This window comes from Saccopteryx bilineata, chromosome 7, assembly GCF_036850765.1.
Source record: "Saccopteryx bilineata isolate mSacBil1 chromosome 7, mSacBil1_pri_phased_curated, whole genome shotgun sequence".
NCBI lineage: Eukaryota > Metazoa > Chordata > Mammalia > Chiroptera > Emballonuridae > Saccopteryx > Saccopteryx bilineata.
The window spans coordinates 31,825,416-31,850,336 of record NC_089496.1 but is presented as its reverse complement, the minus strand read 5'-3'; the positions used below and the strand labels follow the sequence as shown (position 1 = coordinate 31,850,336).

The window sequence follows — 24,921 nt, the reverse complement described above, 5'->3', positions numbered from 1 at the left end:
GAATGGGCTTTCCTGAGATGAAACAGGTTAGTAGTAGGTGATTGTTTGGAATGTAATCCCAGCACTCAAATTTGAGGTGCTATGAGTGAGAGGGAATCTATTGTAAAGCCCCAAAGACATCAGGGAAAAAAAATTCATCTCCATTAGAATCCTATGGGACCACCATTGTATATGCAGTTCATGGTTGACCAAACTATTGTTATGCAGCACATTACTGTATTTGAAATGTGATGGAAAATAATCACAACCTAAAATTCTGTCCCCAGCTAAATTATTATTCAAGAGTGAAAAAACAGTATTATAGAAGTGTACATTGAAAGATATTCTGATACAATGTTGGACACAAGGGGTGCATACAGTAACATATGAAAGGCAAATGCCCATCAAAAAACTGGCAGACAGTGATAAGCTAATATTTAGGAATTTGGGCTTGATGCAGAGAATTTTAGGGCACATAGAAGTTCGAAATAAACTCAGTGTCAAGAATGAACCTAAGGTCTTGAGAAAGACATAGAGGCAACAGTTGATTAGCGGACTAGAAAAGAACAAAATTGAAAGTGCATTGTTGGTATTTTACCCTCAAATAGAAATTTTTTATTTTCCAAATTTGCTTGTAATAATGATAAGAAAATATATATCTATTTAAGAAATGTGTTTCTTTAAATAAGATCTCAAAAAATATAAAAGTGAGAATTTGGCAAACAAATACTGTTTGGGCATATATTAGACTTCCTGTATAAAAAAGGGATATAACTTAAGAAAACTTTAAGGATGGCTAACTTACATATTTTCAAAAGAAACCTTTAATGGAATTAACTCCTAAAAGCTGGAAAAGCTAACAACACAGGTTGCCCATTCATTCCTTTATCAATTTACTGATTGTTTAACACATAAATTATTTGAGGTCATCTTAATGGCAGTTTCTATAGTTTAAGATGAACTGAATAAATTGCATAGAACAATAAATAAAATAATCCCTGATATCGTGAACTGTATGCTAGATTTTAAGGGCATTTCTCACTGTGTATGTTCAGTTTTTGCACACTGTGATATTTTCATTGACTTAAGGTTAAGAAATATATATATTTTTTAAATCTGATTGTCTAGACGTTAGCAAATGGTTGCTTCTTAGACATCCTCTCACCTGCCAATAATCACCTTTTCCTGAATCAGCAGTTATCCTGTTCTATTTCCTGCTCTGCAGACTGGCCTGATGCCAGTCTAGAGCTCACACACAATCTAATTTAATAAGATCATTTTGCGTCACAGCAGAGTCGAGGCTGTGGCAGCAGGTAAGGACTCTGGACAGGGCCAAGGACTGAACCTTGGGCTTGGACGAGGTGAACGGCCACATTATCGACAAAAGTTTACTGAAGCCAAAAGGTGGAAGACCTGCCTAGACCAACACCAAATCTCCAGTGCCGATGATAGGATCATTGTGCCACCCATAATATCGAGCAGTACTGGAATCCGTGCCAGGCATTGGCGTATGCTATATCGTGGAGTCTGTCTCCCCACATATGTTTATTACACTTCCTGCAGCACAATCAACCATCTGATCACTTATCAAGTGTCACTGTAGGCTAGGCACTGGGCTCAAGATTGGAGATACAGTGGTTTACAAACCTTCCCTGTCCTTGTAGAGTTTACCATCTTATTGAAGAAACAGTTGCTAGCTAATCCAATAATGATAAAAAACATAAATTAAAATCTGTGGAAAATGATGCAAAGGGAAACTGCAGTGCTCCATCACAACATAGAATGGGGCAGACCCACCATTCTAATAAAGGTAATTACAAATCCAGGAGGAGGCTCTTCTCTTATAAATAACAAACTATTCATTTCAGTTTCTCTAGTGATAGTTTCCTTCAATGATGGGTTTAGAAAGAGAGCTGTATATGAACTAATAAATTCTCAATTTAGAGGAAAATACTCAGGTAGGAAATGCATTTCATACACTTAATTGTTGTATCTTTGGCAGGTATAGTGTAGTATATTATTACAATGGTTTATATAGTCAAAATATATATAAAAGTATGTTAGTACAAGGCAATGCCTCACTCTTGTTTGCTGTCACTCAATCTTTGTAGCCAGACTTGGCTTATTTTGTGGAGAGTATAGTATAATTCACAGACTACCATTAGACAATTGATTGACTTTTGTTACAAAATACACTATGTCGAGTGATATAAGCACAGAGGTAAAGCCTACTGGTAGAAAGATATGTTTCATTTCCATGTAGTTTGTAATCATTGAGTTGAAGTTATATACATTCATATATTGACAAGAATTTTTTAATTTAATAGTTTCGCCTGCTTAATTAAAAATTGAGTTACCCTAAAGAAGCATTTCCTAGGGGATAGAAATGTTTGTAAAATGTTATTACACTACTTAAAAATTCTTAGTAATCTTTTCTTTAACACATCCAAAATTTGTGAGAATTTTCTGCATTTCAGGATGACATTAGATAGAGTGTTAATGACATAGTAAACTAAAAGTCTACAAAAATCACCCCACTTTACTACTTTATGTATGCATCCATTAGTCAAAAATTTGTGTTTTTCAAGAATTTCTTAATCATAGCACAAGAAGTTTTTTCATTAATCACATATCCAGGCAACTTTGTGCTAATATTTGAAAACTTTGGCATAATATAAGGCTATATGAATTATTCATGTGATATGGCTGAAATAATGAAAGTGATAAGAACCCCTTATGGATTTGTTTATTATAATTTACTGTATCCTCTGAGCAGTATCACCACACTGATACTGAAGAGTGGATGTGAATATGAAAAAGGTGCATTTTATTAAATCTTCCCTATTCTCAAAACAGTTGAACATGTTCATGTTGAACATGTAATAACTATGACCCAGCAACTTCACTCATACATTTATACTGTATAGAAAGGCATATATGTAACCACCAAAAGACTTGTACTAAAATTTCACAGAAGCCTGACCAGGCGGTGGTGCAGTGGATGAGAGCATTGGCCTGGGACGTGAGGACCCAGGTTGGAAAACCTGTGGTTGCTGGCTTGAGCACAGGCTCATCTGGCTTGAGTGTGGGACATGACCCCATCGTCACTGGCTTGAGTCTAAAGGTCGCTGGCTTGGCTGGAGCCCCAGATCAAGGCACATATGAAAAAGCAATCAATGAACATCTAAGGTGCCAGAATGAAGAATTGATGCTTCTCATCTCTCTCCCTTTCTGTCTGACTGTCCGTCTGTCTCTCTTACTCTTTCTTTCTTTCTCTCTCTCTTGCTAAAATAAAATTAAATGTTCACAACAGCATTATTCTCAATAGGAAAATGTACAACTCTCCACATGCCCATTAATAGTAGAATGAATTCTAAATTTTGATAATTCATATAATGATAGTAAAGTAGAGCAATAACAATGAACAAATTAGAACTACATATGTACATGATGGATCTCACAAACAAATATAAATGAGTGAGAGAAGCCACACATAAAAAGTACATGTGGTATGATTTCATATATAACATTAGAGGCGTTTCTGAGATTCTGGGAATGCTCTGTTGCCTGATTTGAATGTCAGTTACATGGGTATATAATCAGTTTGTGAAAAGTCACTCAGCGATCTGTGCATTTATGATATGTGCATTAATGCATGCTATTATTCTTCAATCAAAAGGGAAGCTGGATTGAAAAGGTAGATCAAAGAAAAAGCATGTATTATTGCCACCTCTGCAGCTGCTCACCTGGCTGTCTCACTTTCACACTTCTGGGAATAAAACATAAATACCAGCTCTCTCAGACTTGGACTTGAAACTGTTTTTGAAATTATGAATACCTAAAAGACAAGTTCTATATATTTTTAGATTTTTCTTCCTTTTTACAATGATAATGGCAAGCATGTAGTGGGTTTTAATTATTTGTTGTCTCTTAAGAGGAAGGGAGTCATAGCAGACAGGGTCCTTCAAGCGCTGGTCTACATTTTATAGTGGTATTGTGCAACACATGGTCCATACCAGTAACAGCCACACAGAAGATAACAATATTAATATTAATACAAACTTGTAGAATTACATACAAATTGCAGATATCAAATACTTGCCTAAATATTACAAACATGATATATGGCCAGCCTACCTATAGTCATGGCACAGTGGGCTATTCTTTATGGGTATGGATAGAAACTACACACCTGTGTTTTGCAGGTGACTGTTATTTGAAGGACTGGTCTTCATGGAGCCTGTGTCAGCTGACCTGTGTCAATGGCGAGGACCTAGGCTTTGGTGGAATACAGGTCCGTTCCAGAGCAGTGATTATACAAGAACTAGAGAATCAACACCTGTGCCCAGAGCAGATGTTAGAAACAAAATCGTGTGATGGTAAGTGCTATATAATTCATAAAGTCTCATTTTAATTTTGTGTTGATAAGCAAAAAAGCACAAGATATAGGATTTTCTGTTAAATAAGCAAATTTGCCAAGCTTTCACTTAAGGCTGAGAATTGAATTAAGGGTATAATTCTGAATTTTAAAGCTTTAGAGGAAGAGAAATCTTGCCACCCTTTGTAAATTAGATAATGCAATATTGGGAAACTGTCTCCCAGTTTTGTGAGTAAAGAGAGTTGAGACAATTTAGAGTACATTATTGTACCCCTATAACAATCCTGATCATGTCTGTATCTAAAGATGTATTTGATGTTTTTAAGCCAAAAGAAAAAATAAATAAAATTTCAAATCTACAGCAAGATGAGAGATTTTACTAAATTTTAAAAAGTTGATAAATCAAAACACTGGTAAGAATTACTCTAAATTGGACAAAAATCTATTTGAATACACATATCTATATGCCTGTACACACACACACACACACACCCTTATAGAGCCATGCACCAAATATAAGCAATACATGACATTTTTTAAAACCACCAAGCATTAAAATGTCATAGTTGGGAACACAGAAGAAGTCTAAATAAAAACAAAAGGATTGCTATCTAGTGCAGACTCTAGCACTCAGCAAACAACCCTCTCCTTTCCATTTGTGTTACAAAAGGAGTATGACAGAATAGCAAATGGCATCAAAAATATTACATTTATTAATGAAAAGTTGGAGGAGAATACTTAGAACTTGGAGTAGAATGCTTAGAATGAAAGCCAAATAGTCTAGATGACTTAACCCAAAAACTAGAATTCTCTACCTTGTCTAGTTAAATCTTTCCAAAACTTACCTGAGAAAACATTCCGTAAGTCCTGGGACATTGTAGGTGAAGAAATAGAGTTAAAATAACTAAAATAATTTCCAAGAAAATAAAGAGAATTGTTTGCCTCAAAATGAGAATGAAATAAAATTAGACATCAATAACATTACGATTGAGAAAGAAGTCCACCTCCCCGACCCCACATGCACATAGACAAGTAAAAACTGAAAACCACATGTGTGGGGCATTACATATCAAATGTTGTGTTGTATTTAGAAGAGAACTTAAGACTTTAAATGCTCAGATAGGAGGGAGAAGATTTTTAAATGACCTAAGATTTCAACTCAATTAAAAAAAATAAAGGAAAAAGAAAATAGTCTAACCAATACAGGTAAATAAATATAAATGCAACAAAATGGAAAACAAAGAAACAAGATAATCAACAAAATTAATAGCTTGTTTTTTTACCAGACTTACTAAATAGACTCCCTCATGGAAAAATCATTGAGGAAAAGAAAGAGCAAAATCAATACTACTACAAATAGAATAGTATTTAGAAAAATACCATTCTGTGAGTAAATTTTGCTAATCAATGTAAAAACCTGAAGATAATTTAGATTTTAATTAAATTTTAATTAGAATTAAAACCTTCTACATAGTAAAATAGACCATAAGCAAAGTTACCAGAGATGCCACAGACTTAAAATCATACCTATCAATTAATTTCAAAGGATTAATTCTAGAACAATTCTAAAACTTTTCAGTCCGAGACAATTATATATATGTGTGTGTGTATGATAGTAAAAGTGAAAACTGATGTTTGAATATTTGTTCATTTATGTAGAAAATCATACTCTAAATAACATATTTCTGTGTTTCATGCACTGACAACTGTAAAGTTGTGAGTCCCTCCCTCTATATAAAGAAAATCCTACCTTACACAGATGTCGTATACATATACTCTGAAAGAATTTCAGAGTCTCCTGTGATCTCTGGACCATAGTTTGGGAGTTGCTATTCTAGAAGAATAATAAAGAATTACCACAATTCAGTAAGAAAAAGCATGGATTTCAGCAGGGAAATAAGAAGAAGTCCAGAAGATACACATAAGCAATTCACATAAGAGGAAATCTGAGTGCGCCCAAACATTTCATTACTATTTAACAGCTTCAGTAATCAAAAGACTGCAATTCGAAATGACAAAATAGCTTTGCTCATCCACAAGACAAATATTTTAAATCTGGCATTTATAAAGTGTGAATATTTAGAGCAATGGTAATCCTTATTCACTACTGCTGGTATGTAAAAGGTCACCATTTAGAGGAAAAAAGTGACCGATATTTAGTGAAGTTACAGCTTTCCCTACAGCGATACCTAGAACTTTTCCTTCTAGATATTTACCTTAAGGAAGCACCAAGAGGCTTGCACAGGTTTGACCACTGAGGTGTTGTTGCAATAGCAGAATATGAAAACAACCTAAAAATCCACCACCCTTAGAGGAAATAGTTAAATAGACACTAGTAATTAGTACTATGGAATTCTATATAGAAATTAAAATAAAGTGACTATATATACATTAAAATCACATAGAAATATTTTGTCTGTAACATTAACTATTGAATTTTAGAGTGATTTATTTAGTGTGATACTTCTAAAATTTTAATATTGACTAAAAATAATACCTTATAATTTATGGATATATATATTTATTTTTATAGTATATTTATATTAAAAGAATAAAAGTCACAGAACTGCATATATCTACTTCAGAAGAGTGGGTGGGTATTGCCCGACAGACACAGAGATCAGATCAGAAAGGAATATAATAGGGCATCAAAGCAAATATGGCTAAATATTGTGAAATGCATAATGGATAATTGAATGTTCCTTTTTTTTTTTTTTTTGGTTATTCTTTGTCCTTGTCTATATGTTTGATATTTCATAACATTTTAAAGAAATTATAAAATTAAATTAAAAATCCAGGTTTACATTAGATAGTATAACAGCAGATATGGAAAATGAGTTGGGATTTAGGTTATCTAGTTGGATTTTTCTAACACATGGCAATTTCGGGACAATAAATAGACACTTGAATCATTCGAGATGGATGTCTCATTATTTTTCAATTGCTTATAAATATTTAATTAATACTCTGTCACCACGATTGTCCTTCTAAACAGCAGGACGCTTCTGTTATTGCTTATTGTGTCCCTGCAGATGGACAGTGTTATGAGTATAAATGGATGGCCAGTGCGTGGAAAGGCTCCTCCCGGACGGTCTGGTGTCAAAGGTCAGATGGTGTAAATGTAACAGGTAAACGTCCAGTTTCTCTTTGTTCTTTGAAAGTCTTCTTGTGTGGCCTGACCTGTGGTGGCGCAGTGGATAAAGCGTCAACCTGGAAACACTGAGGTTGCCGGTTCAAAACGCTGGCTTGCCTGGTCAAGGCACATATGGGAGTTGATGCTTCCTGCTCCTCCCCCTTCTCTCTCTCTCTCTCTCTCTCTCTCTCTCTCTCTCTCTCTCTTCCCCCCTCCTCTCTAAAATGAATAAATAAATAAAAATTAAAAAAAAAAAAAAAAGAAAGTCTTCTTGTAATCCATGGTGTAATAGCTTACAGAAAACAGTTAAGAAAACAAAGATGTTCTTTCAGTATTCAACACATGGTTGGATTCAGGACACCTGAGCTGTGTATCTGTCTGGTGACCGGTGACAAATTATTTCATTTTTAAGTGTTTCCATTAAATTCTCCTTTACCCTGCCACTTTAGACATTGCTGCTAGAATTTATTTAATTAAAATATTGTCTAACTCTAACAAGTGATTATTATAAGTAAATAATTCTCAGATCCTTTTTACTAGAAATTTCACATAGTAATAACTCACTGCATGCTAAAAAGTAATTAATTTTTTGTTCACTATATTTGTTTCTGTGCCTTCCAAGGCAATGCACATGCAGATCAAAAGTATTATGAAGGGGATATGAACTCACAAGTCACAATATCTTTCTTGCATTCAGAAATCTGTGATTTATAGTTTTTTGGGGGTTTTTTTGGGAGAGAGTCAGAGAGGGATAGACAGGGACGACAGACAGACGGAACGGAGAGATGAGAAGCATCAATCATTAGTTTTTCGTTGTGCGTTGCGACACCTTAGTTATTCATTGATTGCTTTCTCATATGTGCCTTGACCGCAGGCCTTCAGCAGACTGAGTAACCCCTTGCTCAAGCCAGCGACCTTGGGTCCAAGCTGGTGAGCTTTTGCTCAAACCAGATGAGCCCGCACTTAAGCTGGGGGCCTCGGCTCTTGAACCTGGGTCCTCGGCATCCCAGTCCAACGCTCTATCCACTGCACCACCGCCTGGTCAGGCTATAGTTTTTTTTTTATTAATTAATAAGGAAGATCTATTGGTAAAGCTCCAGCCTAGAACATCTGAGCAGCATACCTTCTCTGTCCCCACATAAAAATTATAGTACATTCAAAGAAGAAATCCAAATGAAAAACTTTTTAAATCTTATTTATACCCAAATTTACCCCAAGGAACTACTCTGCAATTAAGTTTGCTTATCTGAGTGCAGTAAAGGCAAAGGATCCCAAGAATCCCTTTGAAGAGAGAAAACACTTGACTCCTGGTACTTAGTGAGGCAAGCCAGCCTTCACATTTCCTAAGAAATCAAAGTCCAAACCAGAACCCCAGCCTCAGGCACATGGACCCAAAGATGCTCTCCTGTCTCTTTGTATTTTGTTTTTTAAGGATCCAATTTACTGGACTCTCCATAGCATAACAATAGCATCGGTATTGACAGTTCACTGTTCAGGGTCACCTGCTGACTTGCTGTCACCGTTTTGACCCCTCTGGCAGAGAGAAAAAGTAAAATGCATTTGGGTGCCTCTGAGTATGTCCATTTATAAATTCAGCTGTAATATATACAGTAAGATAACAGGGGCAAGGATCAATATGCCTTTTGGAAAGCATCAACTTTTATATTGAATTTTAAATTACCTGGATTTATTGAAACCTAATTGCTTATTTCCTCCCAATGAATGCTGGAGCAGGATGTCAAATTGTGTTCTTGTGAAGATAACATTTTATACATGAGACACTGTATCAGGAAGCCCTTGATAACAGCAACTCCCAGTGAACACATGCATAACAAAGAAAAGATACCTTCCAGAAAACTCTTTGCTCTTGCACAGATTTTCTGGGAAAAAAATCTGTCCCAACCACACCGCTCTAAGAGGTACAGGGGGAGAGAGCTGTGGGAGGGGAAGCAGAGGCTGTCGGGACCGGAAGACATTGCAGAGGTGCGCTCAACTCAGGAGCTAAAAATTCATATCTACATTCTTCTTTAAACTATTCAGGGCCCTGGCCGGTTGGCTCAGCGGTTGGCTCAGCGGTAGAGCGTCGGCCTAGCGTGCGGAGGACCTGGGTTCGATTCCCGACCAGGGCACACAGGAGAAGCGCCCATTTGCTTCTCCACCCCTCCGCCGCGCTTTCCTCTCTGTCTCTCTCTTCCCCTCCCACAGCCAGGGCTCCATTGGAGCAAAGATGGCCCGGGCGCTGGGCATGGCTCTGTGGCCTCTGCCTCAGGCGCTAGAGTGGCTCTGGTCGCAATATGGCGACGCCCAGATGGGCAGAGCATCGCCCCCTGGGGGGCAGAGCACCGCCCCTGGTGGGTGTGCCAGGTGGATCCCGGTCGGGCGCATGCGGGAGTCTGTCTGACTGTCTCTCCCTGTTTCCAGCTTCAGAAAAATGAAAAAAAAAAAAAAAAAAAAAACTATTCAGAAATTATGTTACAGCTTCCCCGGAGGGTCCTGTTAGTTTTCAATCCACCCCCCCCCCCAAAGAAGGATTCAAATAATATTTGTTGGCCTTTTCTTCAGCATATTAAAATCTCTTGTCCCCCTGTAATGGGGGCTATTTCCCAATGCAAAGGTAAGTCAAATTTTAAGAGGTTTACTTGTGTAAATCATAGTTTTAATTTCTTTTTAATGTAGTAGAGTATGCATTATATTTATTTTTTAATCCTGTTTTGGTACTAAAAATCTATTGTGTAAATGATTTGTGATAAACTTCATACACATTCCTTTTCTATCTTTTAGGAGAGATGAGATTCTTTCTGAGAAATAGACAAACTTATAGAGTATATTACACACCTTGATAGATTGTTTTAATGTTACGAATAGTTATCCTTTATAAGACACTCAAGCTGTTGTTTTCCTTTTTCTTTATGTGTTTAATAATAATTTCAATGTGACCATTTAACTGCAACTGCCTTGTAATGACTAACTGCTTTCCATAACATTTTTTCTATGACTATTTTGTTTATAATATAGAGAGATTAAGGCAAAGAACAATAGTCACCTCAGAAATTATGGAAGATAGTTAATTCTATAAAGAAAAAACTTTGCTTTGCTAAAATTCTGTTAAACTGAACAAGAGTGGTTTGAAACTATGAGCTTCTTCCAAGTCACCAATATTATTTCTTTATGACCTCTATTCTCATCTTTATATAACAACTTAGGCTCACTTGGTCCCATACTGGAAAAGAAGGAAAAGAGATTTAGAGCTGCAATGTCAAGTTAAAAAAAAAAAAAAAACAGTCCAAGCACACCACTTAGTAGCTACGTTAGTTTTCTTTCCCAAAAATCCTGAGCCCTGGCCGGTTGGCTCAGTGGTAGAGCATCGGCCTGGCATGCGGAAGTCCTGGGTTCGATTCCCAGCCAGGGCACACAGGAAAAGTGCCCATCTGCTTCTCCACCCCTCCCCCTCTCCCTCCTCTCTGTCTCTGTCTTCCCCTCCCGCAGCCGAGGCTCCATTGGAGCAAAGATGGCCCGGGCGCTGGGGATGGCTCCATGGCCTCTGCCTCAGGCGCTAGACTGGCTCTGGTCGCAACTGAGCGACACCCCAGATGGGCAGAGCATCGCCCCCTGGTGGGCGTGCCGGGTCGATCCCGGTCGGGTGCATGCGGGAGTCTGTCTTACTGCCTCCCTGTTTCCAGCTTCAGAAAAATACAAAAAAAAAAAAAAATCCTGAATTAACCAGAATAGTGGTTTCTCTGAAAAAGAAATATACACTATTTTAAAAATGCATTAATATGGTAATCCATAAATTAAAGAGACATCTCAAGGGATATAAAAACTATTTCTTTGAATAAGCGAGAATTTTAACTTTAAAACAAATTAAATCTGCTTTTTAGTGCTAAACTTGGTGTCAGGAACAATGACAGAAATAGCGTGTGTGTGATTAGTGTTGTCAAAGTCATGCCTATAAAATCACCTGTTCGGGAAGTGCATGTACAACACCGGCTAAGGGCCACGCTCTGTGCCATCTCCTCTGAAGAATAAGGGCCTCAAGTTCCTAAATAAAGTGGTCGAGGTTAACCAAAGACTTCACAGTCAACCGCCCTCAGAAAAGTCTGTGGGATTCCCAACATGGTTTAGGATTCAAAGACAAGCCTGTGATAACAGGGTATTTTTATCATCGCAAAGAGGTGCTGCTTGTCAAAACGTGGTTTTCTGTCCTGCAGGGGGCTGCTTGGTGGTACGCCAGCCTGATGCTGACAGGTCTTGTCAGCCACCGTGTAGTCAAGCCCACTCGTACTGTAGCGAGGTATGTGTGACTTCATTAGGGTAGACACGCCAGCCCCATCGTTTGTCACTGCACTGCTTCTCGTGCAATCATTTCCCTTTAAAAAAAAAAAAAAAGCATGTCGTGAGGCATAAAAATTCTATTTTGGGACCTCCCCTTTTATCTGTAGAAACAATTCTGAATGCACTTGCTTCTACTGTTAGAGTAAGTTGGTATACGGTACAAAAAGTGTGTTCTGCTTTTATGTAGTGAAGACAAGAAATTGCATGTAGCAAATCCCCCAAAAGGTACTTCTTTCAAGCTGTCGTTTCGAGTCAGCTTTGTTATGCTCTCGGCAATCCCCGTGTACGCACAGTAGAAATCTTCTTGTTCTCCCGCAGACGAGGACGTGCAGTTGTGAAGAAGGGTACACTGAAGCCCTGTCTTCTAACGGTACTCTTGAGCAGTGCACACTGATCCCCGTGCTGGTGATCCCCACCGTGGAGGACAAAAGAGGAGACGTGAAAACCAGTCGGGCAGTGCACCCCACCCAGCCCTCCAGCAACCCGGCAGGACTGGGGAGGACCTGGTTTCTGCAGCCCTTTGGGCCAGGTGAAGTCACCGGACTGCACTGATGTAGAATTTCTTTCGTTGTACATTTGACAATGCCAAATGATTAAAAAATGAGCAAACATTTCCACATGAGCTATTTATTATTTGTTCTGAGGCTGCCATAGAATCTTATCATTTTTGTGCCGTTATTATGAAAAGTGGACTCGTGCTCAAAATTCAGAGAAATGAAATTATTTTCTTCTGGGGAAAAAAAAGATTAGGATTGACATTAGTTATTCAATCTCAGTCTTAAATCTGTAAGGATAATTATTGTCACATTGAACAAAGAAATATAACCGTGGAAATAATAATTAGGAGGAAAAGCATGTTATCATTCAGTATTAGAACAAATAAATCTATAAAGACATTCAAATTTTTTTCATTTAACCACAGATTGATAATAGTTTGAATCTAAAATAGGAACATTAATAATACAGCACCATGTCGGGTGGGCACTTGGTAGCCAGACCAATTTCTATCAGCCCTTCAAGTTGGCACACTCAAAATCGCAGGATTTATACTAGCACTAGATACACAGAGGGGGGGATGAAGCCTTCCTGTCTAGATGGGACCATGTTGGAGACTGACCAGACCCTTGTCATGTCAGACAGCTCTTAATGTGGCTAGTAATGGACTTGAAGCCAATACAGTCAAAAGTTTGACGTCCTGATAAAATGCTATTTCTGTTCTGTACACTTTCTCTCGCCAGTGGATTCAACCATACACTTAACGCTGGAAATAAGCTGGTGCTTAAAAATATGCTATGCAAGCTATATGATAGCTAACATTATGCCATTTTTTTCTCACATCAAGAGAGATTATTAATTCATGACCAAAAAAAATATCCAGGCAAGTCCAGACAGAGACTGCTTTATGACTGTCAGAAACATGAGAAAGGAAGAAATTTGCATAGCTAACACATCTCTATTTTTAATGAATTAAGTCAAAATATTTTCCCTTATTGGAAAGTTACTATTGGGATTTTTAAAAATATTTTCAATATTTGGGGTGATTCATGTTTAACCTCATTATCCATCTTAATTAGGCTTTTAGTTGAAAATAAAAAACATTTTATTTTGCAAAGCTGTCTTGTCTGTGTAAACATGGCCATTAGCAATCTTGACCTTGACGAAGACTCAATCCAAGTAGGTCTCCTCAAATCAAAACTGGTTTTTAAAAGGAGAGAATATTATTATTGTCATATTTAATTTAATATGTAGTGTCCCTAAAGTAAACATTTTAATATACTACAGAACCCAGTTCTTGGTTTTTAAAAAACCCAAAGAACATTTGCTGACGAACACTTAGGGCAGAGAAACGTGACATGGAACAGCTCTTTTGATTTCAAATCCAGGTTTCAATATCTTAAATCTTTAGAATTGACAAGAAAAGATACTTAAATTATTAACGTATTTTTAGCAAATGAACCCCTAAGTTGATCTGGCTCTTGGAAAAAAAAAAAGTACAGTACTGATTTGCTTTTGATGCCATTCAAATATTGACTAAACCAGAGTCTCTGTGGGGTCAATTTATCCAATCTATAACTTAACACCAATATATGTTTAATTGCATGTATGCAGCAGAAAATATATATTGATGTGAGGACCACATTAAGTTAGTAAAGTCATTAATAGCGTCTTGTGTTTGAAGTTTATTCAGAACATAAAACCGAGAAGTTCAAATAGAATGAGACCAGAAAACCAAATTAGAAGGGTCTTTGTGCTGTCTGGTTTCATATACAGATTTCCCCCTGCTATCTGAAAGTAGATTTTTCCTGTGAATCCTTCCCAAAGTGGCATAAAGTGAAAAAGCATTTACCACTAATTTAAATGGAAAAAAATTTTTGAGCAGCTCCAGACCCAGAAAATCACTTACTAATTCACACCAAATATGCTTAACTACGTCCAGTTTTACACTAAATGTAATACCCTTATGAGCTCCCTTAGGCTTTTTCAAACCCTTAGGAGAGACACATCTTACTAACAGAAATGCAAAGGAAGTTGAGATAAAGCACAGAAGCTCACAGGGTTCAAAGCTATGGCAGCTTGATGCTGGAATGCCCAGTGTGTTTCTAGGGGAGGGAGCTTGGTGGGGCAGCTTTTGCTGCTGGGAGTGGATGCTGTCCCTATAAGGGCACACCGCAAAACAAGTGCTGAGCTCTACTTTTGCTTTTTGCCTTTTGTCATAAAAGAGAAAACCATGATTTCTTTCTGTTATTGAAAACAGGTGCTAATATACGTCTTCTATAAAAGTGAAGCGGCATAACGTGAACTTGAAAAAGCAGAAAATAACCTGTAATAGGAAAGGGAGAAAGAATTTATTTAGAGATCCTTTCAAATGGAATCAAATTAGTTATTTTTGCAAGTGATATTGTCAAATCAGCTTTAAAGGACAATGTAAGTGTAAAACTAGATAAAGGATTATTGAGTCCCCAAAATGTTAAATACATTCATTTTTCAGTTCATCTGGAAGAACGATGTTAAAATGACAAGTTTATATTCGAATACGTGTCTGTGTCAACTCTAAATTGTAAGATTTTTTGAAATTGCATCGTTTTTCTTTTCTCATAATTGCCAATCTCAAAATAGAATGAAAACCAAAAGAAAATGTTTCTGTAGCATTATACGTCTATTGGACTTGAAGTAAAATTCAGATAAGAGGCAGCAGAAATTTAGACATGTTAAGGTGACATCTGAACTCAAGTTGAAAACATTATTTACTTCTCAATTCAGTTTTTATTGATAATTTATCTTTAATGAAGGAGACTCTAACTCATAATAACAGCTTTGCATTAATCATTAGTTGTGCCTAAGCAGTAATTCATTTGGAGTTTTGAAAGGACTTGGTCATCTGAGACTGGTCCATTGGTCATAGTTAAAGACTGTCATTTATATGCCAGACTAATATAAATTAATGATTAATGTCCATTCTTCATAGATGGGAGACTAAAGACCTGGGTTTACGGTGTAGCAGCTGGGGCATTTGTGTTACTCATCTTTATTGTCTCCATGATTTATCTCGCTTGGTGAGTGCTTAAATATTTCAGAATCTAAGAGGATAAATAATCTTTCTGTTTTAGAGGAAACGCTTTTGATTGACCGTAACGCAGGAGTGGCAAACTAATGTCTCAAATAAGTATTCCACGTTTATTTAGCATTTATCTGAACTTCTAAATAAACATGGCTTTAGCCTTTGACAGTCTAAAAACTACCAAATCTCAGTCGTTTAAATTCTGAAGAAGAGCCACAGCTGCTCCAGGCCACTGTCTCAAGTGTGTCCTCCTTGGTTACGCAGGAGAATGTGCTTACGGTGAATTGTAGGCTTTTATATTGAGTTACTATGGGAGGAAGATATTATGGTAATACTTAATCTTACTCAGCTATCTTCTTACACATTTATTATTTATAAATTATGTATTATTTATACAGAGTTGTGGCCAAATATAAATGATTACACTACAATGTTATGTCTGTTGTTAGTACAAAAGTAATTCCATTTGGATAATTAATCTTTTATAGGATAATAAAATATTTGAAGGGTCCTGTGTCATGTTTCTTCAGAGCATAAAACTGAGACATTCAAAGATACCAGAAAATCAAATTTAAAGTTTGAATTTAGGCAACATAGGCAATTAAGTAATTTAGGTTTATCAATATATTTCACACTTTTTTCATTTAAAACAGTAAAGTTTACAATGGATGATTGATTTTTTTTCTCCCAATTTTAATGATTTTTTTTAACAGCAAAAAGCCAAAGAAACCCCAAAGAAGGCAAAACAACCGACTGAAACCGTTAACCTTAGCCTATGATGGAGACGCAGACATGTGAAGTACAACATCCTGGCAACAAGCAGTTTCCACTTCCGACTTTGCTGTCGAAATCCAGAGGCCACAAAGCTAATCAGACTGTGTGGTTTGAGGTGCATTGCACCATTTTAAAAGCGTGAAAGTCCTAGTGCCATTGGAGATACCAAGACAAGACCACTTGCATGGAAGCCATCAGCCCTGAGAAGATGAAGTTGAATCCATGCTGCCTTCTGAGAGTTTTGTGTGATCTTTTATGAAACCTACCAACTGGCGATTTACTTTCATGTCTCAGATGTGGTGGGGGAATTGGCCATTGGGATGCCCAATGCCAGCCTGTCTGCAGTGTTAACCCATAGTAACATTTTAGCATGAAGACTTTATACCGAGATCTCTACAATACTATAGGCAAGCATTACATCGTGTATACTGAGCTGAATGATGCGTATTATAATGTCAGATTTTATACTTATTCATAGCCATTTTAATGGTATGTAAAAGATACGCTGTAAGCTGAGCAGAAAACCCATTAAGTAAATTCAGCATCTTTATGGTTGATGGTAGCTTTTATTGATCTGCATTTCAGAGGCAAAGACTTTTTTATAAGACTTACTTCTTGTCTTTCTCCAAAGTACGAATGCCGGACCTGTACTAGTATCTTAGAAGAGTACTCAAATTCAGTATTTTGTAGTGGTTATTGTCTGGAGAACTAATTTGCTTGTGTTCATACGATGAGTTTCTACTTTCCCCAATTTCAAACTGGTTGCCTGCACCTTTTTGCTAATGGAAGGCACGTTTTTGCACTATATTAGTGCAGCATGATAGATACTTAACCAGTATTGCCATAGAAACTGCCTCTTTTCATATGGGATGAAGACATCTACGCTGCGTGTCATGAAGACATTTGCAACTTCTTGTATCCTGAAGAGAGTAAAGTTCGTTTTGGATGGCGACAGGATGGAATTAGCAATTACATCTGCTTTGTACACTTTTCCTCATCACTGCAGCCATTGCGAAATCAACAACATGGCAGTAATTTTAAGTGTTTCAAGTCACAAACTCATTAATCCTCCAAAAAATGGATCCCTCTAGTTGGTTTTTAATTGTACTTTGAAGGCTGTTTATGACTAGATTTTTATATTTGTTATCTTTGTTAAAAAAAGAAAAGAAAAGAAAAAAAGGAGAGCTGGTTGTCTTTTTAATTTGGGGCAGATGGAGAAAATAGTGTATTGATGATTTTTGTATCTGAAAGAAATCAAGAGGGTATGTTGATTTTTTTCCTGTCTGGGTTGTTTTCTAGTTTCGGATCAAATGTATTTTGAAATCCATAGTCTCTTCATTCTCACTGGTAAAATTTAAAGTGGTCTTTTTAATTTATGATTTCAAAAACTAAAATTTTACAAAGCGAAGCATAAGTATTTTGTTCCACGCTTCATTAAATATCTAGACAAAGGGGTGGTAAACTTTCTCCCAAGTGGTAAATATTTTCAGCCAGGTCTGTGTTGCAACTTCTCAGTTCTGTCGTTGTGAGAGCACAGCCATAAAAAAAAAATACACAGAACATAAAAAAATAAGCATGGATGTTTTATAATAAAATTTTCTTTAAAAACAGAACAACAACAAAGAAAAACAGCAGGCCACATTTGCAGGTTGTAGTTTGCTGACCACTAGACTAAATGTTTTTTCAGCGCTAACTCTCCATTGTGTCATCTTTAGTTTTCATTCATTTACCCTCAGACTGAAATCAGGGTTTAGTTTCGAAAATGAAAAACAGACATTAAACTTATCACTGTGTTGGAAAAGTGGCTATATTTTTTACAGGTATAGGCCTGAGAAAGGCTCAGTGGGATAGCATCTTACTTGCAAGACTTCTTTAGTTTGAAAAGAAAATTCAAAAGGTGCCATTAAAAAGCAATACCATTTTTTTCAAGCAGCTTCTACTACAGAAACCCTTGGGAGAGGGGAGGACGTTAAGGTATCAGGTCTTTTAAAAATAGTACAACAGCTATTTTTACCTTAAAGCTGTGTCGGTCTAAAAGTAGTTTGGCCTGGAAAATATTTTTACCTTCATACTGGAGTTTGAACTCCCCCTGCTGTTTATTAAAGTATTTGCAAAATTTATCGTAGACATCAGAGTAGGATGTCATTGTCCCCAAAATAAACAGAGTTCTACATATTTCAATAAGCATGAAATGTGGTGAACAAATTTGTTATTCAATATTTATTGTATTAGGCAACATAATAATTTCAAAACAAACACATAGTCAGGAAGATGAGAATTTTACCTTTAACTGAAGACTCAAATAAGGAAAAAGCATAAAAACAAATTCCATTTCTTCTGTCTTATTGAAGAGGATGGCAAAAATAATATTGCTACTCTAAAACTGTGATTTCCAATATATATACTCAGGAGTATTCCAGATAATTCATCTCTTTGAATAAAACAAATCTCATTTGTCCAAAATAGTAGAGAATCTATTGCAGTTACTTAAAGAATTCAGCTTACAGCCTTACGAATTGTGTGTAACACCTAATGACTTTGAAATTATTGGATAAAATAAAATATTGTCGCTACTGAAGCTATACTTATAATACTGTAAAATGTCATTAATTTAGAAGGCATATCAGTATTATCCTACTTTGATTGTATTACTTGAATTAAACAAAATTATAAAATATGAAAATACAAGATGATTTTATTTATAAATTGATTGTACTTTACAACATAATATATACGCAGGAGACTAGGTTTAATGTGACCTAATACTAGGGAAAATACTAGAAGTCCATTGTTAGATAAATACATACTGGATGACCTATTAGAAAGGTTGGAAAGAGGAAAATGTAGCTAGCTAGCTATTTTGGACAAATGAAAGTTACTGCATTCATTTTTTTTTTTTTTTCCATTTTTCTGAAGCTGGAAACAGGGAGAGACAGTCAGACAGACTCCCGCATGCGCCCTACTGGGATCCACCCGGCACGCCCACCAGGGGCGACGCTCTGCCCACCAGGGGGCGATGCTCTGCCCATCCTGGGCGTCGCCATGTTGTGACCAGAGCCACTCTAGCCCCTGGGGCAGAGGCCACAGAGCCATCCCCAGCGCCCGGGCCATCTTTGCTCCAATGGAGCCTTGGCTGCGGGAGGGGACGAGAGAGACAGAGAGGAAAGCGCGGCGGAGGGGTGGAGAAGCAAATGGGCGCTTCTCCTGTGTGCCCTGGCCGGGAATCGAACCTGGGTCCTCCGCACGCTAGGCCGACGCTCTACCGCTGAGCCAACCGGCCAGGGCTGCATTCATTTTTATAACATGAAAATGGCCGTATTTTTGTTCCTGGCATGAGTCAATAATGAGTTAAATACCTTACTGGAATTTCATCAGAAACATATTCCTCCTCTTCATTTTAAGAATTCAGGTGGGGAATACAGTAATAACTTGTCTATTGACACGTCTGCCTTATCAAAATGGTCTGAGCCCTAAAAGATTTAGAACTACTGTTGTGTAAGTATGAAAGTCCGCCTGATTTTTAAGAAAAAAGAAAGAAGATTATCGACAGTATTATACTATTTTGTTGGACTGTTTCATTATGAACTGTTTCACAGTAGCAGCCTAACTGAGCTCTCTTGAAAGGGGTTGATTTGCTCACTCATCAATACCTTGTCTAGGATCTTAACCATAATCCTTATTTCAAAGCCTTTTTGAGGACACTACAGTGTAGCTTGAGCTAATTTGAAAATGAGTACATAAAAGCATGTTCTTAATTACTTACAACAAAGCACAAATTACTTATAACAAGACAAATATTTATTGAATTATCACAGATAAGACACTCTGCTAGGCACTGTAAAAAATTAGTAATGGCTTTTATATACATATGTACCTAAAATTTCCAAAAGGAGGAAAAAATGCTTAACGAATGACAGTAGCACTTAACATACATCGCCCTTTTCTCTAGATCTGTTTTTCAATGTGGTTAGTATTTCTTCTTATATAATGTCCATGTGGCAGGTGATGCTGTACCCTCAGGCTTTTACTGAACCCCTCCTCCACCCTCAGGCAGGTGGCAATGGTCCTTATGGCTGAATCAGAACTCATCTTAAGTTCCTAGATACGTCAAGATAAAGTCACTTACTGAAAAGTTCTTACAGAAAACAAGTACTTTATGATGGCTCTCTGAGCTTGGTCTCTCTCTGCTCTCTTATCAACAGCTGATCTTGTCCACTCCCCTCAACATCCCACATTTTTAATAAGAAAAAACGAAAGGTGAATGAACATCTACATTTCCTTTCTGTTGAAGTGAAAGTGTCACTTAGGGAGTGAACATGCTGATTTAGTCAATGCACTGGTCAAAGGTGCCGATGACATGCCAAAAAGAGGAAAAGAAAGCTTTTCAGGAGAAACGGCAATTTGTGCCCTCGATGTAGGACAGCCCAGTATTTTCCGACCTCCATCTTGCCTCCCTCACATCCACCCGATAGTGAGAGAGAGAGAGAGAGAGAGAGAGAGGACAGTACGTTCCCAAACACAAAGGAGTGTCCACACTTAGGCTGATCTGGGTCTGGATCAATCTGCAAGAATCATTCCCAAATCTCACTGTTTGTAACAATATCACCAGACATGAATATGTTTCTCGTTCTGTTTTCCCTCTAAGATGGAGGATATGGTGAGGAGAGCAATCCATGGGCATCTTGTGTGGGAGGCATCTTGCAAGAGAGTGACCCCTCCTGGGCCAGAGTGTACATGTGAGAACAAGGCGCCTCCCTGTCCCACCGGGCCTGTCCCCAGGTGGCCGTGACTGCACAACAGCCTCTCAGGTCGGGAACAGGAGTATGGGCCTAGCAAATATTACTCTTTATACAAAGGATGTGTGATGTGATCATTCTGTGTCTAGCAGGGACGCTGAAAAAATGGTTATGTCTACATTATTAAATATGGGATATAAATGGATCGAGTTAGTTTTGTAGTTTTATGTTTTTATGCTTCTACCAAGCCAGACCTTAAAATGGACAGTATGTGAGGACTTTTAGTCTGTGGGAGTCATGTTTTCAATGATCAGAAATCTCTATTTAGATATATAATTGAGTATCAGTCTTCCTGTTGTGTTTTATAAATGTTCTTTTTTCCCCTCAAAGCAATAGTTTATCGATCACCTATTTTGACACCTTAATGAAATTTTCTCAACATTTTTCAGGAATCTATTTGTGTTTATTTTTTAAAGTAAACATTAAGATTCCCTATCTGGTACTTTTTCCTGCCTATTGCTAGTACAGCGATTTGAAGATCAGTATCTGTCGGTGTAAAATATAACTATTAAATGTACAATATGTCTTCCTACTAATAATAATCCCCTAAATGTGGTGTTTGGTTAACTTAATTACCTGATATTTATTTTGTTTAAATAAGGAGGCAGCTGTCTGCTCCTTATTTTAAAAAAAAGTTTTTGTTAGTATTATTTTGTAAATTATTTAATGTAATTTATTTTAAATTATGTACATTTCTTTTTTAACGCACAAAATATCTATGTACTGATTAACTACAGATTTGCAAATAATGCCACTAAACTTTATTCAGTTACTACAGATGGTATGTGAAGATGTAATATGCCTTTTTACATTTTCATATGGGTAATTTGTAAATAACTATGTTGCTGACAAACATAAACATGGAGGTCATTTTCATTCTACCATGTGTATCTGTTTTAATTTGCATCATTGGTTGCTCAAATGTGGGTTAAAAATTTATTTTTCAGTGAATATCCAAATCCTTTTACTACTTTTATTGCCTGTTCCTGGGTCTTTTTTATCAACTTCAATTTAGGAAGCTCAAGAAATGCATACCTTTACTCTAGAAGTCTGCTGAGGTCACCAGATCAATCATCATAGACAAAGGACCTCTTGTTTTCCAAACTTAAAAATCAAGGCAGGAGCCCCCGCCAGGTGGCTGAGTTCATTAGCACGTCATCCCAGCGTGCTGAGGTTGTGGGTTCAATCCCTAGTCAGGGCACAAACGAGAATCAACCAATAATGGCATGAATGAGTGGAAAAATGGAGCAGTGTTTCTCTCTCTGTTTCTTTCTCTAAAAATCAATAAATTAATAATAATAATAATAAAAAAAGGCAGGAGCTCACACATTAACAAATTGAATCCTTTAATTCCCCAAATTATGTAAAATTCACAAAAGGTAAATTTTAGGAAGGGATGCACATATTAGATAAGTTATGGCCAGGGTGGCCTGCAGTTAAAACATTTTATGAAATAGCCATTTGCTAAAATATAAGCAGGGAACCCTGTAAATACTATGGGAACCACTCAAAATATGCAGCTATCCCCAATGCTTAATGTAAAAATGGTGATTTACAGTCTTCTTATTTTCTGTGTTGTTCATTACAACTCACTCCAGATGAAAAAGAAAAGTTTTTGAATATATTACCCAGATATTTATATATATAGCTGGTCATCCATAGTCAAATTCCTAATTTCATTTTCTATTTTGCAACTCTAGTTTTTGCCCTGCAAACACAAATAGGAACATGACTGGGCTATATTTTATATTTGCTGCTCTGAGTCCCTAGTGATTTCTCCTGTTGAACTCTGAACATATTCAGAAGAAAAGCCAACACACACTTCACATTGCAGTTCTCACCTGTCAGTTACTCTCAAAAGATTTGAGATGCATACAACCATATTTAAATGCAGTCATGCTTTCTGATACTGCAGTCTTTTCCTTTTGCTCTTCATTTCTTTTCTCAGATGACTTCCCCTTCCTCTTTCCACCTTCCTCCCTCGCGTCTCTCTGCAGAGGCAGCTCAATGTAACGATCTGATAGGAGCTTTGTCGTATGTTTCTCGCTGGCCATTGAATCTCATAAACATGTTGAGGGTGGGGAGTGGGGAAGAGAGAGAAATGGTTTGAATTTACTAGTTATATTTAGGAAACAACCTCACTTTCTATTTTCCTATTACTGTGTTCAAACACAGGAAAATGTCCTTTGTTACCCTCACCACAGCCTTCTACCATTGCACCCCGCCATAGTTTTTGGTCATAAGTTATGAAGAAGTCCCAGTCCTAGAAGAAACAGAACATGAACCCCTCTTATTGTTTCCATTTCCTTGACTACTAGCAAATTTGAGCAACTTTTCTTTTTCTCATATATGTGTTGGCTATTTCGATTTGGTCTCTAGTTTGTATACTTTTTAAACAGCCATTGTAGTGATGCCAAGTGGCTATTCATCTTAGGCCATCAACAAAATTTTAACTTTTCAGTAAAGGAAAGAGACCTTTCTGAATTTTATTTCTCCCAAACCTATTTTTTAATCCCAAGCAGAGATGCTCCTACAATGGCCCCTGCCACCTCAGCCTCCCCACTTCCTGGGCTCACTGCTTTATTCTGAGCATGCTCACCATTCTCTCACGCCAATCCTCGAGAGCTGTGTCATATGCTGGTGCTAAAACTAGATCCCAATCTCCTATTAATACCATACTCTGCCTTTCCTATTACCTTTTCCTGGATCACTCTTCCCATCATTGTATGTCTGGCTGCTCCCTCATGTCACACAGGTTTCTGCTCAAATGCCACCTCCTCAGAGAAGCCTTCCTTGACCACCGCTGCCACTCTCTATTTTTATTGTTATATGATTTATGGTGGTTGTTTTTTAACTCTCACACGTGAGAGGGGCCAAGTCTTTATCTGTTTTATTTCTTGCATAGAATGAAACCTAACAGAGTAAGGATAATTAATTATTGGGTGGATAAATGAAAAAAAGAATTAATGAATGGTGAGGTTTATGGACAGAATGATTAAAATTAAATAGCATATTACACCCTGGCCGGCTGGCTCAGCAGTAGAGCGTCAGCCCAGCGTGTGGAAGTCCTGGGTTCAATTTCTGGCCAGGGCACACAGGAGAAGCGCCCATCTGCTTCTCCACCATGCACCCTCTACTTTTTCTATATCTCTTCCCTTCCCACAACCAAGACTCCATTGGAGCAAAGTTGGCCCAGGCACTGAGGACGGCTCCATGACCTCTGCCTCAAGCACTAGAATGGCTCTGGTTGCAATGGAGCAATGCCCCAAATGGGCAGAGTATCGCCCCCTGGTGGGCTTGCTGGGTGGATCCTGGTCAGGCACATGCGGGAGTCTCCCACTTCTCACTTAAGAAAAATACAGCCTGACCAGGCAGTGGTGCAGTGGATAGAGCGTCAGACTGGGATGCCGAGGACCCAGGTTTGAGAACCCAAGGTCGCCAGCTTGAGCATGGGCTCATCTGGTTTGAGCAGAGCTCACCAGCTTGGACCCAAGGTCGCTGGCTTGAGCAAGGGGTTACTTGGTCTGCTGAAGGCCTGGGGTCAAGGCACATATGAGAAAGCAATCAATGAGCAATCAAATAAGGTTTCATAACAAAAAACTGATAATTGATGCTTCTCATCTCTCTCCATTCCTGTCTGTCTGTCCCTATCTATCCCTCTCTCTGACTCTGTCTCTGTAAAAAAAAAAAAAAAAAAGAAAAATACCAAAAAAAATTAAATAGTAGATCAATTACAAAGAAGCCAGTAGAATTAAGAGATACCAACTAATTCATCCAAAGCTTAAGTTGTCAGTGCTCCATCAGTAACACATTTATATTTATTTCACTGGCCAGCAGTATGTTAACCTTAACCATTAACCAACTCCTTAGAAGGCACAATATTGTGACATGGACAGAATAGTAACAGTGCAGTTCTAAGGAATAGAAACAGTAGCGACCGAGGCTGGCACCATGCGGGAGTGACAGCTAA

The 24,921-nt window shown here is 37.5% G+C and overlaps 1 protein-coding gene across 1 annotated transcript in view; it reads left to right on the top strand.

Moving 5' to 3' along the window:
* Positions 1 to 16,412, top strand: part of THSD7A (thrombospondin type 1 domain containing 7A) — a 399,875-nt gene extending 383,463 nt beyond the window's left edge. Inside the window, exons 23-28 of the mRNA XM_066238339.1 lie at positions 4,185 to 4,358; positions 7,390 to 7,485; positions 11,699 to 11,781; positions 12,141 to 12,351; positions 15,289 to 15,376; positions 16,095 to 16,412. Coding sequence (XP_066094436.1) covers positions 4,185 to 4,358; positions 7,390 to 7,485; positions 11,699 to 11,781; positions 12,141 to 12,351; positions 15,289 to 15,376; positions 16,095 to 16,179 — 737 coding nt within the window. The 3' untranslated portion in view covers positions 16,180 to 16,412. The remainder of the gene's footprint in view (positions 1 to 4,184; positions 4,359 to 7,389; positions 7,486 to 11,698; positions 11,782 to 12,140; positions 12,352 to 15,288; positions 15,377 to 16,094) is intronic.
* The last annotated feature ends 8,509 nt before the right edge of the window (positions 16,413 to 24,921 follow it).